The sequence below is a fragment of the Myotis nattereri genome, assembly GCF_964212035.1.
Source record: "Myotis nattereri genome assembly, chromosome: 15".
NCBI lineage: Eukaryota > Metazoa > Chordata > Mammalia > Chiroptera > Vespertilionidae > Myotis > Myotis nattereri.
The window spans coordinates 46,306,683-46,323,651 of record NC_138090.1 but is presented as its reverse complement, the minus strand read 5'-3'; the positions used below and the strand labels follow the sequence as shown (position 1 = coordinate 46,323,651).

The 16,969-nt window shown below is 50.5% G+C and overlaps 2 protein-coding genes across 3 annotated transcripts; one reads left to right on the top strand and one right to left on the bottom strand.

The window, feature by feature from the left end:
* Positions 1-1,481: 1,481 nt before the first annotated feature.
* On the bottom strand, positions 1,482-10,465 carry QPCTL (glutaminyl-peptide cyclotransferase like). 2 transcript variants are annotated; one of them, XM_081106908.1, is made up of 7 exons: positions 10,195-10,465; positions 9,572-9,715; positions 8,552-8,833; positions 6,678-6,830; positions 6,479-6,578; positions 5,909-6,025; positions 1,482-3,491 (listed from the first exon to the last, which is right to left on the bottom strand). In XM_081106908.1, exons 1-7 carry the CDS (start codon positions 10,402-10,404, stop codon positions 3,346-3,348), a joined length of 1,152 nt encoding a protein of 383 aa, XP_080963034.1. In that variant the 5' UTR covers positions 10,405-10,465; the 3' UTR covers positions 1,482-3,345. The 2 variants fall into 2 exon arrangements, with proteins under 2 accessions (XP_080963034.1, XP_080963035.1); XM_081106909.1 differs by having other exon boundaries at positions 6,678-6,839; positions 10,195-10,419.
* On the top strand, positions 9,345-16,934 carry SNRPD2 (small nuclear ribonucleoprotein D2 polypeptide). Its single transcript, XM_081106910.1, has 3 exons — positions 9,345-11,247; positions 12,604-12,783; positions 16,664-16,934. Coding segments are annotated over exons 1-3 (357 nt in total). The 5' UTR covers positions 9,345-11,245; the 3' UTR covers positions 16,839-16,934.
* Positions 16,935-16,969: the final 35 nt, after the last annotated feature.

Below are 16,969 nucleotides of genomic sequence, written 5' to 3'. Positions count from 1 at the left end.
GAGGGCATTTGCTGATGTGGACAAGCGTGGGTTTCCTGTTTGTAGCCTTATTGGGGCAGGCAGAAGTCAAGGCCAAAGCCTGCCCGAGGTGAGGAATCTAACAGCTGAGATCCCACTGAACCATAGGCTGGGTAAGGGTGACCCAGAAGATTGCAGAGATGTTCTGGACACTGAGGGGAGCACTGACCAAAGAGTACTTCTAGCTGAGATGTTTGGCAGAAACAAACACACATCCTCTGGTGTAAGGAACTGTCCCTGAGAGTCCCCCACACATAATTTTCAGACAATGAGTGGTATACAGTCAAATAACCAAATATGCATGGAAATACACCAGCACGAGCAAGAACCAGCAAAACAACAGAGCAAAAACAGGCTTCAGATGATGAGACTCCGTCATAGATGAGAATACAACAAGAGCTTGCAAATACCTGCAGGGAACTCAGTTAAATAATAGCCTAGCCAATATGAAAGGAAAAAGCCCACCAACATGTAATAACCAAAAGTAAAAACTCAAGCGTGGCTAAACAGCAAATTAGACACAACTGGAGATTTATTACACCAGAGATAAGTCCACAAAGTAGCAGACAACAGTTTATATAGCCTGGCTGGTGTGGCTCAGTGGTTGGGTGTTCACCTATGAGCCAGGAAGTCATGGTTTGATTCCTGGTCAGGGCACATTCCCAGGTTGCAGACTCAATCCCCAGTGTGGGGTGTGATTCTCTCATCATTGATGTTTCTTTCCCTCCCTCTCCTTTCCTCTTTGAAATCAATATATATATATTTTTAAAAAGTTATAGAGGATAGAGGGAAAAAGTATTTAATTGGCATTCTAGAATCAGAAGCAAGGATAGTGCAAAGATATTTAAAGATGTTCTTTACTCCAGGCTGATAAGACCAATAAGCCCAACCAGTCAAGCAGGATGAATAAAAAGAAATGTACCCCTAGACACACTGCAGTGAATGAGTCCAGCTATGTGATCTTCGGCAATGGATTTCTCTGAATCTCAGTATCTTAAAATGAAAAATGAGAATGCTGATGGTTCCTCAAAAGATTGGCGTGATACATCTCATCCAGAGCGCTCAACTGTGCTTACTAAATACACCTAGTGGCCCCTTCAGAGCACGAGGCTGGGGATCCCAAGTTTGGGGGACAAATGGAGCGGGGGAAAGCAGCAGCGGCAACCTCATCTGTAAAATGGAGCTCACAATCCTTGCCCCGGATTCATGCAGAAACTATTCATCAGGCCCCTTGCCCAGTGCCTGGCGCATGGTGCACTCAACCAGGGTGTCTTGTAGGGAGACAGGCTGGGGATGTAACCGAACACTGCTTCCCCTCTCCAATATGGAGGTGATGTCTCATGTACTTCTGCATGGCTGGAAAGCTCAGGGGACATGGTGGCCCACAAGAAATGAGCAAACAGGAATCTCCATGTGGTTTGAGACCCTCCGGCTGATGTCTGTCAATTTTCCTTTCTGAACTCTGGACTTCCGCCAGTTCCACCTCTAAGAGGTTATTAGTCGGTCCATCCACTCACCCCCAACCCTACTCTAACTTGCACCCAATTAAAAGCCTCAGGAGGGGCTACTTTTTTTTTTTTTTTTTTTACAGAGAGGAAGGGAGAGGGATAGAGAGAAACATCGATGAGAGAGAAACATCGATCAGCCGCCTCCTGCACACTCCCCACTGGGGATGTGCCCGCAACCAAGGCACATGCCCTTGACCGGAATCGAACCTGGGACCCTTGAGTCCGCAGGCCGACGCTCTACCCACTGAGCCAAACCGGTCAGGGCTAAGAGGAGCTACTTTTTGTTAACAATCTGTTGGTCCCAAACGTGTGACTTGGAAGGGAGGTAGGACATGGGGTTAGGAGCATGGCCCTGTGTAAGAATCTGTAAACAACTGGTTCATAAATTTCAGGCCCAACCCCCTCATTTGCAAAATGAGAACCAAAATCATACCTACCTCAGGGTTTGGGGGGAGACTGAGTTGCTATATATAAAGTGCTCATGGTGCCTGGCCTGTAGTAGGTACCCCAATAAATGTCAGCTACTGTGGCAGAATGTGAATCGAGAACCTTCTCTTTATCCTCTCATTTGATATCCTGAGTTTAAACCCATGAATTCTTGAATCTTCTCCAGCCTCGCATTGACTCAGGCCAATCAATGCTCACCTTTACTATCTAATAACCCTCCAAACTGGCCTGATATCCCTGCTACCTACCAGGTCTCCATCAAAGTCAAAAAGGTAGGCCCTGGCCTGTGTGGCTTGGTTGGGTGGCATCCCGTCCACAGAAAGGTTTCTGGTATGTGCCCTTGACCAGAAATTGAACCCAAGACCCTTTGGTATGCAGACTGACACTAACCATTTAGCCACACCAGCCAGGGTGGAGCCTGCATTTTTAATAAGTACTCCAGTGGAGTCTGAAAATTAGGTATGGTTGGGAAATACTTCCTCAGGCCATCACTGGAGTTGGAGTTATACCCACCATCTCGCACTCCTGTACCCATAACTTAAGAGACAGGACAGTTTGGTATAACTAGTTTGCAGTGACCTCTGGCCTGTCTTATTCCTTCCATAAACATAGCAGTGTTTCCCAAAGTATCTTCTGAGGTACCTAGTTCTGTGAGGTGCTTCCCCAAAAAGGGGTTCCATGGTGAAATACTTGGGAAAACAATGCATTGTCTTCCCGTTGAAAATTCACATTGTGCAATGAACTCATTTAATGTCTCACCCTTCTTCCTTGATCCCTTCTTTCATGCAACACCTTTAAAGTTCTGCAGAATATGTTTTGCAGAAACACTGGATTATTGCCTATTGGGTCTGCAGAATCTGGAGTTCCCACGTATTGGCTTCCATCTCCTGCTCCCGCTTAGGAGCACATCCTCTGTGGGCCCCACATGGCACATCCACGTGGGAGCTGGGTTTGGACGGTGCAGTAGCAAGGCTGACCCTCTGGAGGAGGAAGTGCCACAAAAACAACAGCCACAGAGAATTCACTGGGTTGGGTGGCGTTGCCGGTCCATATGCCAGTCCACGGTTTGCTGATTAAAACCAAGAATAGCAGTTGCCCTTGCGAACTTCTTCAGCCCAATGTCTCCCTCAGAGCAGGGAGCTCTTATTCCTTTGGCTCTCACCCCACAACGGTCTCTTCCATGTCTTTGAAGAGTGGCAGCTTGAGACACTCAAAGGAGAGAGGGTCTTCCAGTAACAACACAAGCAGAGCCAAAGGCATTAAAGAGGACGAGCCAGCACAGCCGAGGTGGGCCCGGCCTGAGCTCGCTGGCTCCCGGTGCCCCTGCCACATTCCCTGCTGGGTCTTTCTCCTTCAGAGTCAACCCGGCAGGCTAGAGCCCCAAGTATTCAGCCAGGAACACGGCAAGGATGCGGCTCAGGTTGTGCACCGTAGGGGGGTGCAGATTGGCCTCAGCGTCGTCAGCGGTGTGCCAGACAGAGGGGAAGGGCGTGGAGATGAGGTGGAGCACCGGGACCCCTGTGGGACAGAGAGAAGACTCAGGCCCAGGCCCCCCCCCCCCCCGCCCCCTCAGAAGATAACTGTTCTGGCGATTGAAGAACTCTGAGCAATCGCTTTAAGTGTGTGAGGGTCCATGTTAGTTTAAAAATATGTATCCAGTATATTGTTTTCCTGACAAAAATTAAGAGGAACTCAAAATTTAATGTATTATGGAAAGACCAGGAGAAAGGACAGATGTCTGACTATCCTCTCTTTTTCTCTTCTTTTTTTTTTTTTTTTTATATTTTATTGATTTTTTACAGAGAGGAAGGGAGAGAGATAGAGAGTTAGAAACATCAATGAGAGAGAAACATCGATCAGCTGCCTCCTGCACATCTCCCACTGGGGATATGCCCGCAACCCAGGCACATGCCCCTGACCGGAATCGAACCTGGGACCCTTCAGTCCGCAGGCCAACGCTCTATCCACTGAGCCAAGCCGGTTTCGGCTCTTTTTCTCTTCTTTACTAATAGCACTTACATAGTATTTGTTCTATTCCAGGCCCTAGTCTAAGGCCATATATCACAAATACACACCATTTTATCTTTATAATTACCCTTTAAGGTGGACACCATAACTACCATTTTACAGATGTGGACACTGAGGCACAGAGGTAGGCAGGTGACTTGCCTAAGATCCCGTCTCTAGTAAGCAACAGTCAGAATTTGAACCCGGGCCATATGTCTCCATGTGCTCCCCACCTCCCCCATTTTAAAAATATTTTTTACTGATTTCAGAGAGAAAGAGGGAGAGATAGAAACATCAATGATGAGAGAGTCATTGATCGGCTGCCTCCTGCACGCCCCCCACTCGGGATTGAGCCCACAACCCAGGCATGTTCCCTGACCGGGAATCCAACTATGACCTCCTGATTCATAGATCAACGCTCAGCCACTGAGCCACGCTGGCTGGGCCAGAGTCTGTGCTCTTAATCACTCTTCTGCATTGGGTTCCTGTCCTCAGAGCACTTCTCTCTGCATTTTTCCAGATTTGTTAAATATCGGTCCCACCACTAGACAGGAGGCAGGTGTATTCTGGTGCATCACTGTATCCCTGATACCTCGCTCAGTACCTGCCTTGGGAAGTATTCGTTGAATGAATCTATAAAAAAGGTGTTGTAGTCCAGCTGGCGTGGTTCAGTGGTTGAGCGTTGACCTATGAACTAGGAGGTCACGATTCAATTCCCCATCAGAGTGCATGCCCAGGTTATGGGCTCGATTCCCAATGTGGGGCGTGCAGGAGGCAGCCGATCAGTGATTCTCTTTCATCATAGATGTTTATATCTCTCCCTCTCCCTTCCTCTCTGAAATTAATAAAAATATATAGTTTTTTAAAAAAGGTGTTGTAAGGAATGCATATTTGTTGAATGAAAAATTACTGAGTAAAAATTTTAAAAGCAGTTTTTAGCACTTACTATAGGCCAAGCACTGTGGAAGCAGGCATTTCATATACAGTGGGGCCTTGACTTACGGGTTTAATTTGTTCCGTGACGGAGCTCATAACTCAAATGACTCGTATGTCAAATCAATTGTGAACGAGTGAGACACGTGATGCTGGGCTGATGTTGTGGCGTTCACTGTGATGTTCGCTGCACCAACTAGCGGTGGGGTATCTGAAGCTGGCTCGTAACCCGAATTTTAGCTCGCAACTCAAAGCAAAAAATCGGCCGAGAGACGGCTCATATCTCGAAAAACTCGTTAGTCGGGACACTCATAAGTCAAGGCCCCACTGAACCTAATCTTATCTCATCCTCCCAACACTGTGATTAGGCATATACACACAGATGTGCTTTTTATGTGCAAATCTCTTCATTTTCCCAGAAGAAACGGGGGCTCAGAGAGGCTACATAATTTGCCTTAGGTCAACCAGTGGTAAGTTGCAGATCCTAGAGCTCAGACCAGTTCTGAAACCTACTATCTGAAACCCTCGACCAGATGTCTTCCCCCGCTAGCTGTGCATCCGCATCACCTGGGAGTTTTGCAAAAATAGCACAGAGGCCCGAGACGGTGGCTCGGTGGGCCCAAAATGTGATGGGGTGTTCTCCTAAGCTCCTCGGGTGATTCTGCTGGGCTGCCAGGGCACGGAAAGTCAAGAGCTAGAAGAAACTGCAATTACTAAGGCACAAACAGTACCAGCTCACATCTCTCAAATGCTTGTTATGTGCCAGGCACTTGTCCAAGAAAGGCCTTTACATTTTGTATCAGCACATTCAATCCCTTCAACGAGAAAGGAACTGAGGTGGGGGCTATTATCCCCACTTTAAAGATGAGGAAATCAAGGCACAAATAGGTTAAGCAACTTGCCAGCAGTCCCCAACCCTGGGAAGGGGTCAGGGCCAGGTCCCATCTGTGGCTTCCCTTGGAAGTCCGCCCCCCACGCCCCCTTGCAACAAGTACCTCTGCGGAGGAAGGGGATGTGGTCGTCTTCCACAGAGCCAGGGGGCTCCCCGGGCTGGAAGTACATCACTTCCTGGGGGTGAGCCTGGAGCAGGTTCAAACGGTGCAGGCGCTTCTCTGGAGGTAGTGGGGATTAGGGAGCCAAAGTCAGTCCCCTCAGGGGTCAAAGCTTTTGCTCAGAAATCAGAGGAGGGCAGGGGGTCTGAAGGTAAAGCACTGGTCACCCCAGTGTAAGAATGAATGTTAGTTCCCCCTTCCTGCAGCTGTACCGTGTTCCCCGATGATCATTAGCAGCATGCCCACTTTACAGACAGGAAATGGAGGCTCAGGGATGAAGCCGCTTGCCCAAGTTCACACAGCCGGTAAGGAGAGCCAAGATTCGAACCCAGGGCTACCTGACCCCCTGCCCTGTTTATAATCACGACAGCTGTGGGATCTGTTTGTGTCTTGCCCTTTGTGTTAGTGCCATAGAGAGAAAGCTGGATGGCCCCTCAGAGGACAGGTGCCTGCCCCACCCCGACCCTCCCACCTGCATTCCAGGCTAGAGCCTGCCTCCACCGTCACCCTTACCGATGCTCTTCAGCCGATGGAACCAGCGGGCTGTGCGGGGGAAGTGACTGTAGAAGGTTGGATGGGGGGCTCCCAGGAGATCAAGAAGCATAAAGAGCTCCTAGGGAGAGAGGCCAGGCTGGAGAGGCCAGGTGGGATACTGCCAACCTTACCTTACCCCCTCCCTCCCTCACCGAACCCAGTGGGGCCCTGGTCTTACAATAGCCTGGATCCTGGTGGGGCCAGGACTGTGGGGTGCAGACTCCATGAGCTGGGCCAGGTGCCGGGAGCCATAGAGGGAGTCCTTGGGTCCCCACTCCTTCAGCGCCTCTTCGCCGTCCAAGAAGAGCAGCTGCAGGGTCACTGGGGCTGCCTGTGGGAGCTGGTGCTCAGTGTCAGCCCTGATCTTGACCCACCCCCATTTCCTGCCCCCTGCAAAGCTGAATGGGACAAACTAGGTCTCCTCACTCACAGAGCATAGACTCTGAGCCAGACCGTCTGGGTTCAAATCCTGGCTCAGCTGCTTCCTAGCCAAGCAGTCATGGGTAAGTTATTAACTTCTCAAAGCATCAGTATCCTCATATAGAAATGGGGTTAAGAGAGAGAGAGAGAGAGAGAGAGGGAGAGAGAGAGAGAGAGAGAGAGAGGAGAGAGAGAAAGAAAAAGAAAGAAATGGGGTTAATAACAGTTCTATTTATAGGGTAGGATTTGAACCAGGTCCTAGAATAGTAACTGGCACACAGTAACTAAAGGGTTAGCTCTGATTATCATCATTATTTCTCTAGCCTGTTTTGTAAAAGAGACACACCCAGAAATGAATAATTATACAAACAGTGAAATGCAGTTGAGACCAATTGCTCCCAAAAATTACAGGGTCCTGAAAGAACACAGGAAGGGCATGGAGCATAGCTGGCCCGGGGGCATGTCGGGTCTGTGGGAAAGGGATGTTTGTACTGAGGGTAGTGGGAGCTGGCCTGGCAAACCGGGTCAGAGGCAAGGAAGCAATATGGACCAGGCCGGGGCCAGAGAAGGGGTCAGGGAAAGTTTGAGAAGTGGCCTGAGGGGTCAGCAAGGGCCAGGGAGCTTGGGCTTTGGGGCACTGGGAAGGGGGGCGGGTCTAAGCAGGGGAGGAGCATGAGGAAACTAGTGTTTTCATTCATTCATTCATTCCACGAATCTTATTTTTTATTTTTTCCTACTTCCACTCATTTTAATTGACATCTTACTTCATTCCAGGCAATACTCTGGGCCCAGGGAATAGACCAGAAACAAAGCAGACAAGTCCCTGACTAGATGGAGCTTATTCTAGTGTGAGACAGACAAACAAATCAACATAAGCATCACAAATCATGGGAAGGCCTTGTTGAGGAGGTAACATCAGAATGGACACCTGAATGAAGGATGGGAGCCAGCTAGGAAGATAACTGAGAAAAGCACATTCGCCCTAGCCGGTTTGGCTCAGTGGATAGAGCATCGGCCTGCGGACTGGAGGGTCCCGGGTTCGATTCCGGCCAAGGGCACATGCCTGGGTTGCGGGCTCGATCCCCAGTAGAGGATGTGCAGGAGGCAGCCAATCAATGATTCTCTCTCATCTTTGATGTTTCTATCTCTCTATCCTCTCCCTTCCTCTCTGAAATCAATAAAAATATATTGAAAGAAAGAGAAAGAAAGAAAGAAAGAAAGAAAGAAAGAAAGAAAGAAAGAAAGAGAAAGAAAGAAAGAGAAAGAAAAGCACATCCTAGCAAGTACAAATGCTCCTCGGGGAGTTATCCTTGTGGATTTGAGGTACACAAGGCAGTAGGTAGCTAGAGTAGGATGAGAGAGGGGCGAGGGGTAGCAGATGAGACTAGAGAGGTAACTAGTAGGATGGGGCGCATCTCATGGGCCACTATAAAAACTCTCTGGCTTATGCATGGAATGAGGTAGGGGCCATGGGAGAATTTGGGGCAGAGAAGGGACAGGAGTTGGAAAGATCCCGGTGGCTTTGTATGTGTAGTGGTGACAGGAAAACAAGACCGGGCAAGGGAGGGTGGTGGCTTCAACCAAGGGAGAGGTTGTCCCTGCCCTCCCCCCTCCCCTTCCCCCACTCCTCACCTGATCCTTGGTTCTACTCAGTTCCTGGTCCAGGGCCTGGGCCAGCTCCAGTAGCAGGGCACAAGGCACAGCTGAATCCGTGGCCCCCACAAATGGGGCTGACTCAGATGGGAAGAGCTTCGAGTCATAATGGCAGGCAAGGGTGAGGTGACGGGCAGCCCCTGGGTCCAGTGTGGCCACCACATTGGCAAAGTCCAGTGGTCCCAGGGGCGTTGAGGCTGTAAAGGGGTCCAGCTCCACGTGCCAGCCTGCCGTCAGGGTCCGCAAAGTGGCCTCCAGGAACTAGTGGCAAGAGAGAGGTGGGTGGGGGTACTGGGGAGTGTAGAGGGAAAAGGGCCTTGTGACCTGAGCCATGCAGAGCAGTCGGGTTGACTCACAAGTCCCACTTCAGTTTTAATCATTCCTTTCACACGTCTGCTAAGTACCTATTAAGTGCCATGGAATGGCCCCACCTCTTGATGCCAAGACTAACCACAGCTCTCTCCTCTAAAGCCCTAAGTGTGTGCCAAGCCCTGTTCTAGGAACTCTGTGGGGTAGGGACCATCAGTGGCTCAATTCAAAGATGAGGAAACCGAGGCTCAAGGCGCTTAGGAAACTACTCCAAGGGGCTGAAGTGGGATTTGAACGCGGGCAGTATTCAAATGACTCTGGCTGCTTTCTGGGGGGCAATATAGAGTCGTTACAGCACCAGCTCTGGAGCCAAGCTGTTCGGATTGAAACCGTAGGTACACCATTTACTAGCTGTGGGATTTGGGCATAAAAGGCCCAACTGCTCTGGGCCTCAGTTTCCCCGTCTGCATAGTGAAGGTCACATTGGTACCCACGTCATAAGGCTGTTGTTACTTGTGCCAAGCACATAGTAGGCTTTTAGTGGGGGCGGGACAGAGGGCAGTACAGCCTGGTAGCCACTTACTAGAGTCTCTAGAGAGTAAGTTTAGCTCCACCCTCTGGGGTCTTGGGCAGAATGCCCATTTCCCGTTCCCTAGCGGCCTGAGGGGTCAGGTGTGAGTGACCCTTTACCTTTCTGACTTGGAGACTGCCCGGGCTGCCCGGCGTTCGCACAACCAGCAGGGGGCGCAGGTAAGCGTTCCAGAGACGCTGGGGGTCCAGTTGCCCGACCACCTTCCGCATTCGGGCTTCGGGGAGGCTCGCGATCAATGGGCCCTTGGGTAAGGGGGGTGGGATGGGGAAAAGATGAGCGTGAGAGCAACCCCCCACTTCTAACCCTACTCCGGGCGCCGTCGCCCCTAAGAAGCCCCGGTTCCTTTTCCTAATTGCAGGTTCCCGCATCAGAGGTGTCTAGGATAAACCCTAGTCACAGGAACAGCCCATCCTGTCCATCCTACCCAAATCCTGATCGGGAAATCGAGGCCCAGGGAGAGGAAGGGATTCTTCCAAATAGATGACTTTAGGATTAGAGCCCAGAAATCCCAATTTCACCACCCCAGACCCTTCCTCTTAAAGGGGAGCCACTATTACAGAACAAGCCTGAAGCCTCATTCCATTAACAAGGGGGATGCGTCCTAAAGACCACGGCAGTGGCACCTGCAGCTTAGGACGTGATAAAGCCACGTCCACCCGAAACCTTAGGTAGGGGGAGGAGAGGGATGAGGGGCCCCCGTGGTGCCCCCGCCGGGCCTCACCCGCAGCTCCCGGCCGGGCGGCAACTCCTCAGCCCCGCGGTGCCAACCGCTCCAGATGGTGTAGAACGCCGAGGCCACGGCCAGCGCCAGCAGCAGCAGCGGCAGCTGCTGCGCCCGCGGTAGCAGGCGGCGATTGGGCGGGGAGGGTGGCTGCAAGAGGCCGCGTCCCCCGAGCCGTAGCCGGGGCCGCCCGCGACCCCCGGAACGCATGGTAGCTTTGACCAGAAACCGGTCCTGGACCGCGGATCGAATTTAGGCCCAGCCAAGTCCCACCCCATGGAATTACCGGGCCAATGAGCAACAAGAGCGCCTGCACCATCCCACCCTCCCGCGAGCAGCGAAGCCAATAGGGACTCTCGTTCTGAGGCCACGCCCCCCAGCCTCCCAGCGGCTTAGGCAACGATTCCCCAGAGAGTTACACAACCGTAAAGGGAGCGCGAAAGGGGTAGGCTCCGCCTCAGCGTGAGAGGGGAAGCCAATGAGAAGCGTTTAATTATGGAAAACCTTCGACTTCCCGGGCGTGAGTCCACGCCCCTCCCGGATGTAGGCAAAGCTTTGGTTTCGTGGAGTCGGAAAGATCAATAGACACGTAAACGAACCTTCCCCCAAGAGAAAGGGGCGGGGTCTATCCCCGAAAGAGAAGAGCGGATTGGCTTATCAGAAACCACGCCCCCGAGAGGAGGGCCGGCGGGCCTTTAGAACTGGCGCGTCCTTTCCCTTGAGCCACCTGAGCCGTTCTACCACAAAATGGTCTAAATCGGACCCGCTTTCTTTTTCTCTCCGTTGTCGTGAACATCTAACCCGTATGGTCCTGAGTGACGCTGAACGACTAAGCAATGCTTTTACCCCAACGCCTCTACCAAGGAACTGAATAGAACCAAGGCGGGCTCGCTGGACCAACAGGCCACACCCACACCGCTGGTTGAGTTTGCGCAGGCGCGCACGGAAGTGAGCTGCGGGAAGCGGAAGTCCCGCCTTTCTCGCGCTTTCTCTTCGGAGGCCGAGGCAACGCGGAGGACAGGAGCGTTCTGAGAGCGCAACCACCGCCACCATGTGAGGCCGGGGAGGCTTAAACGGCGGGAGTGGGTGGAGGGTACAAATTTGGCCACTTACCGGTGGAAGGGGATGGGCAGAGCGGGGCGCGGAGACGGGGGTTTTAGGGGTCGAGTGGGGGGTCCTGTTCTGTTGAGTTTGAGAACGCGCGTGGGGCTTTGACGGCCCCTGAGTTCCGGAGAGGGAACAGCTCTATCAGATAACGGGCTGGCGGCTTTTCCAAATAATTAGCCTTCCTGAAATGAATTTTAAGCGGGAGCGATTTTACGAATACAGAACCTCGAGAGGAAAAATGCGGAATTGTGGGAATAACGACTTGAGATGAGGGACTATCCGGATAATTTGAGCTGGGGACCTAATTCGTGACATTTTCTAATAATGAGACACAGGAATGATTTTTAGTCATTTATCCATGGAGCAATTACGGAAGTGCTCGTGTATCAGGCACTGCTTTACCTACCTGGGGCCTATCAGTGAAGTCCCCTCCCCCAAGAAAAGTCCTCTGCTCAGCTTATGGGGGCGGGAAGGGGCAAGTGGTCAATGTAATAATAATAAACAGGTAAAGTATATGGTGTGTTAGGTGACCGGGGCTACGAATAACGAAACAAGAGAGCAGAGTAAAAACAACGCTAATGGCAATTTTGAGAGACAGTAACTTAACTAGCACAGAAGGACACGTGTAAAGAAAGTGAGAGAACGAGCCACAGAGATACCTGGAGAGGCATCCAAGCAGAGGCCCAGGATGAAAATTTGCCAAATATCTTAACCACCCAGGAGGCCACTGTGGCTGCAACAGAGTGAAAGAGATGGGTAGATGCAGGGCCTGGTAAAAACGTTGGATTTTGCACTGAGATAGGAGCCCTGAGAGGATTTTGAAGAGCGAGATGACGTGATTTAGGTCTTGGCTCCATAGAGCACTTCCGGGCAGTGTAGGGAGACCAGCCAGACTCTAGGAAAGAGGTGATGGAGGGGCAGGACGTGGTAAGAGATGGCTGGATTCTGGATATATTTTAGAGGCAGATGGCAGGCTTTGCAGACAGATTGAATGTAGGATGTGAGAGAGAGAAGAGAATCAAGTTGACACCGGTTTTTGCTCGAAGAACTGGGAGGGTGGTGGTACCCTTGATGGAGATGAGGAAGGCTGTGGCTAGAGTAAGTGGAGGTGGTTGGGCATTGTGGAGCTCGGTCTAGGATGTGCAAGATTGGAAATCTGTTAGGCATCCAGGTGGCGATGCCGTGCGAGGCCTGCGGAGGGTGGGTTGTGCTGGGGGAAAGGTTGGGAAGGCGAGGGAGCGTGACCACCCCTGCGCCTGCTCCGAGCGCTCTCACCTGTGGGTTTCATACTTGCCCACTCAGGAGCCTTCTCAACAAGCCCAAGAGTGAGATGACCCCGGAGGAGCTGCAGAAGCGGGAGGAGGAGGAGTTTAACACGGGCCCGCTCTCCGTGCTCACGCAGTCCGTCAAGAACAACACCCAGGTGCTCATCAACTGTCGCAACAACAAGAAGCTCCTGGGCCGGGTGAAGGCTTTCGACAGGTGACGGCTTTTTGACGGGGTCTTGGGAGGGGTTCTGTCCCGGCCTGGAGAATCAGCCCCAGCTGCAGCCCGAGGAGCCTGTATCCCAGGTTCCTCAGAAGCTAGGACAGTGATGGCGAACCTTTTGAGCTCGGCGTGTCAGCATTTTGAAAAACCCTAACTTAACTCTGGTGCCATGTCACATATAGAAATTTTTTGATATTTGCAACCATAGTAAAACAAAGACTTATATTTTTGATATTTATTTTATATATTTAAATGCCATTTAACAAAGAAAAATCAACCAAAAAAATGAGTTTGCATGTCATAAGTTCGCCATCACTGAGCTAGGAGAATAAGCACCTTAAAACCCAAGGTGTGCCTGTCTCTTGCCCGAGAGGCATCTACTTAGGAGCCAGTCCTCGAGGGTTCATGTCCCAACGCTGTCTCTTAGCAGCCACGTGACCTTTGGCAGGTGACTGTCGTGTCTGTACAGTGGCAATAATCATGGTGGTTGCAGAGTTCAACGGCTTAATACATGTAACGTGTAATAAGTCACTAGAAGCACAGTATCTGGCACACAGGCGCTCCTCAATGTAGGTATTGCATAATCAGAGGGTGCACTGTTCCAGGTACTGTTTTAGGCTCTGGAGACACAGCAGTGACTAAAACAAACCTGGTTTCTAAACTCAGGGAGCTTGTTATAGGTAGGAAAGCCGACGGGAATTGGTAAGTTCTACGGAGAAAAGTAAAGCCAGGTAAGAATATGGAGCACTGGGGAAGGGGATGCTGTATTATATGGGTAATCAGAGAGGCCCCATCTGAAGAGACAGCGATGAACAGACCTGAATAAGATGAACAAGCAATCGAGGGCCTGCATGTTTCAGCCACAGGGAACATGCCCTTCACCAGAATTGAACCCGGGACCCTTCAGTCTGCGGGCCGACGTTCTAGCCACTGAGCCAAACCGGCTCGGGCTGTAATTCGTACTTTTCAGTTAGCGTTTGTAAAATGCTTTCCTCATGGCAGTGTGCTGAGGCTTGCTTCTGGAACATTTTGGCCACTAGCTGTTACATGAACAAGTCTCCCTCTGAGCCTCACTTTCCTCTGGAGTAAAACGGGAATAAGAACAGGAAGTGCTGAGCACCAGGAAGCAGGTAGACCTGGATGGGAACACTGGCTCTGTCACTTCCAAAACGTGTGACCTGGGGTGAGTCACGTCATCCCATTGTGTTCAGTTTTCTGCTGTAGAAGTGGGAGGTAACACTGGTGTTTACCTCCTGGATGTGATGCAGTGATTGAAGGCATGTACTTTATTTCTCTCTCTTTCTCTCTCTCTTGTATTTTATTTCTTTTAAGTTGACTCTTTTTCTTTTCCCCTGTTTCCTCCTCTAGTCCATATAACCCTCCTACCTCTCCAGCCCTCCCAGCCCCCCACCCTAGTATGAATCCTGTCACATTTGAATCAGGGAATCTTTTGTGGTGTTGGTTACAGCTTTATTGAAGTATAATTGACCTGTCGTAATATAACATTAAAATCAATTGTTTCTTGTTGTTAATCCTCTCCCGGGGATATTTTTTTCTACTGATTTTTTTTTTTTTTTTTTAAGAGAGAAATTGGAAGGGAGTGGGGAATTGGGGAGAAAGAGAGAAACATCCATGTAGGAGAAAGACATCAATTGGTTGCCTCCCATATGGGCTCTGACCGGGGCTTGGCTGGCGTGGCTCAGTGGTTGAACGTCAACCTATGAACCAGGAGGTCACAATTCCGAGTCCCGATCAGGGCACATGCCCGGGTTGCAGGCTCAATCCCCAGTGTGGGGCATGCAGGAGGCAGCCAATCAATAATTCTCTCTCATCATTGATATTTCTATCTCTCTCTCCCTCTACCTTCCCCTCTGAAATCAATAAAAATATATTTAAAAAAAAAAAGATGGTGGAGAATACTTTTTAGTTTATTCTTAAATCACTGCCAGTAGCACAGCACGGTGTTGTTTTTTGCTTTTTTGTTATTAATCCTCACCCGGGGATATTTTTGGGAATACAGCCTGCAACCGAGGTATGTGCCCTTGACTGGAATCGAACCCGGGACCCTTTAGTTCGCAGTCGGATGCTCTATCCACTGAGCCAAACCAGCTAGGGCAGCACACAGTACTAAGCCTTGGCTTTTTCCTCTTAATAACAGTCCAAAGAAAGGTTTCCATCCAGCCCTAACCAATTTGGCTCAGTGAATAGAGCGTCGCCTGCAGACTCAAGGGTCCCAGGTTCGATTCCGGTCAAGGGCATGTACCTTGGTTGCGGGCACATCCCCAGTAGGGGATGTGCAGGAGGCAGCTGATAGATGTTTCTCTCTCTCATCGATGTTTCTCACTCTCTATCCCTCTCCCTTCCCCTCCATAAAAAAATCAATAAAATATATATATTTTTAAAAAGTTTCCATCCAGCTTGTCCCCTGGGTCACTCCACTACCACCAATCTCTAGGGGTCTTCCTAGGATTCTGCATTGTACAAGCAAGTGGGTGGTAGGCTTCTCCTACTTCACCCCCTTTTTCCTACAAAAGGTAATTTTCCATGTATACTGTTCTCCCTTTTCCACTCAACAGGATCTGGTGGTTACTCCATAGCAAGGCACAGAGCTTCCTTGTCTTTTTTTCTCTACATTTTCTTTCCTTTTTTTTTTTTTAAATTGATTTCTGAGAAGAAGGGAGAGGGAGAAAGTGATAGAAACATCAATGAAGAGAGAGAATCATGGATCGGCTGCCTCCTGCGTGCCTCACACTGGGGATCGAGCCCACAACTGGGTCATGTGTCCTTCACCGGAATCAAACCTGGGACCCTTCAGTCCACAGGCCGATGCTCTAGCCACTGAGCCGAACGGGTTAGGTCTCCCTACATTTTTTTTAAAGATTAATTTTTAATGATTTTCAGAGAGAGAAAGAAAAACATCGATGTGATAGCGTAACACCTGTCAGTTGCCTCCCACATGCACCCCCACCAGGGATCTAGTCCACAACCTGGGCATGTGACCTGACCAGGAATTGAACTGGCAGCCTTTTGGTGCGCAGGACAGTGCTCAACCAACTGAGCCACCCCAGCCAGGGTTCCTCATTCATCTTAATTTTTTTTCTTAGCATTTGAAGATATTTCCGTATATCCTCTTATCCCTTCACCTTGCTTTAGTTTTCCTTCATAGCAGTTACCACATGACAGCATGTTACAGGTCCAGGCTCTGTTCGCTTGCTTAGCATCCTCTCCTCACTAGAATGCACACCCCATCGGGACAGGGATGATGTCTGTTTTGTTCATTGCAAGTGTTTGTTGAGTGGAGTAATGCATACTGTCTTCACACGAGCCTACCCAGGCCCCAGGGGCCTCTGATTCTAGCCAGTTTTGCTCAGTGGATAGAGCATCGGCCCTTGGACGGAAGGGTCCCAGGTTTGATTCCAGTCAAGGACACCTACCTTGGTTTCAGGCTCAGTCCCCGGCCCGGGCACATGCAGGAGGCAAGGAATCCATGTGTCTCTTTCACATCGATGTTTCTCTCTCTGTCTCCTTTCCACTCTCTCCAAAAATCCATGGGAAAGTACCCTGGAGTGAGGATTAACAACAAAAAGCACAAGAGGGACCATTTTGTTTGCCTTCATTCTGTGCCAGGCCCTGTTCTAAGTACTTTACAAGAATGCTGATGTAATCTGTACAACAGCCCCACGAGGTGGGCACCATGAATGTCTCCATTTTAGAGCGGAGGAAACTGAGGCACAGGGGGATGCTGTCCTTTGCCTCCGCCTGCACCTGAGGACTGGCCGTGCTGCTGCAGGAGGGAGGCAGCACCTCACAGAGGAGGGCCGGTCCGAAGGCTGCCCCCTCACACCCAGGGCCTTCCCCTCCCTGTCCCCACCAGGCACTGCAACATGGTGCTGGAGAATGTGAAGGAGATGTGGACCGAGGTCCCCAAGAGTGGCAAGGGCAAGAAGAAGTCCAAGCCGGTCAACAAGGACCGCTACATCTCCAAGATGTTCCTGCGCGGGGATTCGGTCATTGTCGTCCTGCGGAACCCCCTCATCGCTGGCAAGTAGGGGCTTGCTCCCTGCTGTCAAAACTCACTCCCCTGTCCTGCAAAGACCCGCCCTTTGTCACGAAAACAATAAAAGCCTGGTGTGTTTTTTTTTTCTTTTTTTCTAGTGGCATCTGTCTGTTCCCAGGGCCT

Bases quoted from the DNA above. Each gene is read 5' to 3' on its own strand.
- QPCTL (XM_081106909.1), bottom strand. From the start codon at position 10,404: ATGCGTTCCGGGGGTCGCGGGCGGCCCCGGCTACGGCTCGGGGGACGC. The intron at 8,834-9,571 runs GTAAAGGGTCAC...TCTTGCCACTAG, and splicing joins GCAGTCTCCAAGTCAGAAAG to TTCCTGGAGGCCACTTTGCG. The intron at 6,579-6,677 runs GTAAGACCAGGG...CTCTCTCCCTAG, and splicing joins CCACCAGGATCCAGGCTATT to GAGCTCTTTATGCTTCTTGA.
- SNRPD2 (XM_081106910.1), top strand. The intron at 12,784-16,663 runs GTGACGGCTTTT...TGTCCCCACCAG, and splicing joins CGGGTGAAGGCTTTCGACAG to GCACTGCAACATGGTGCTGG.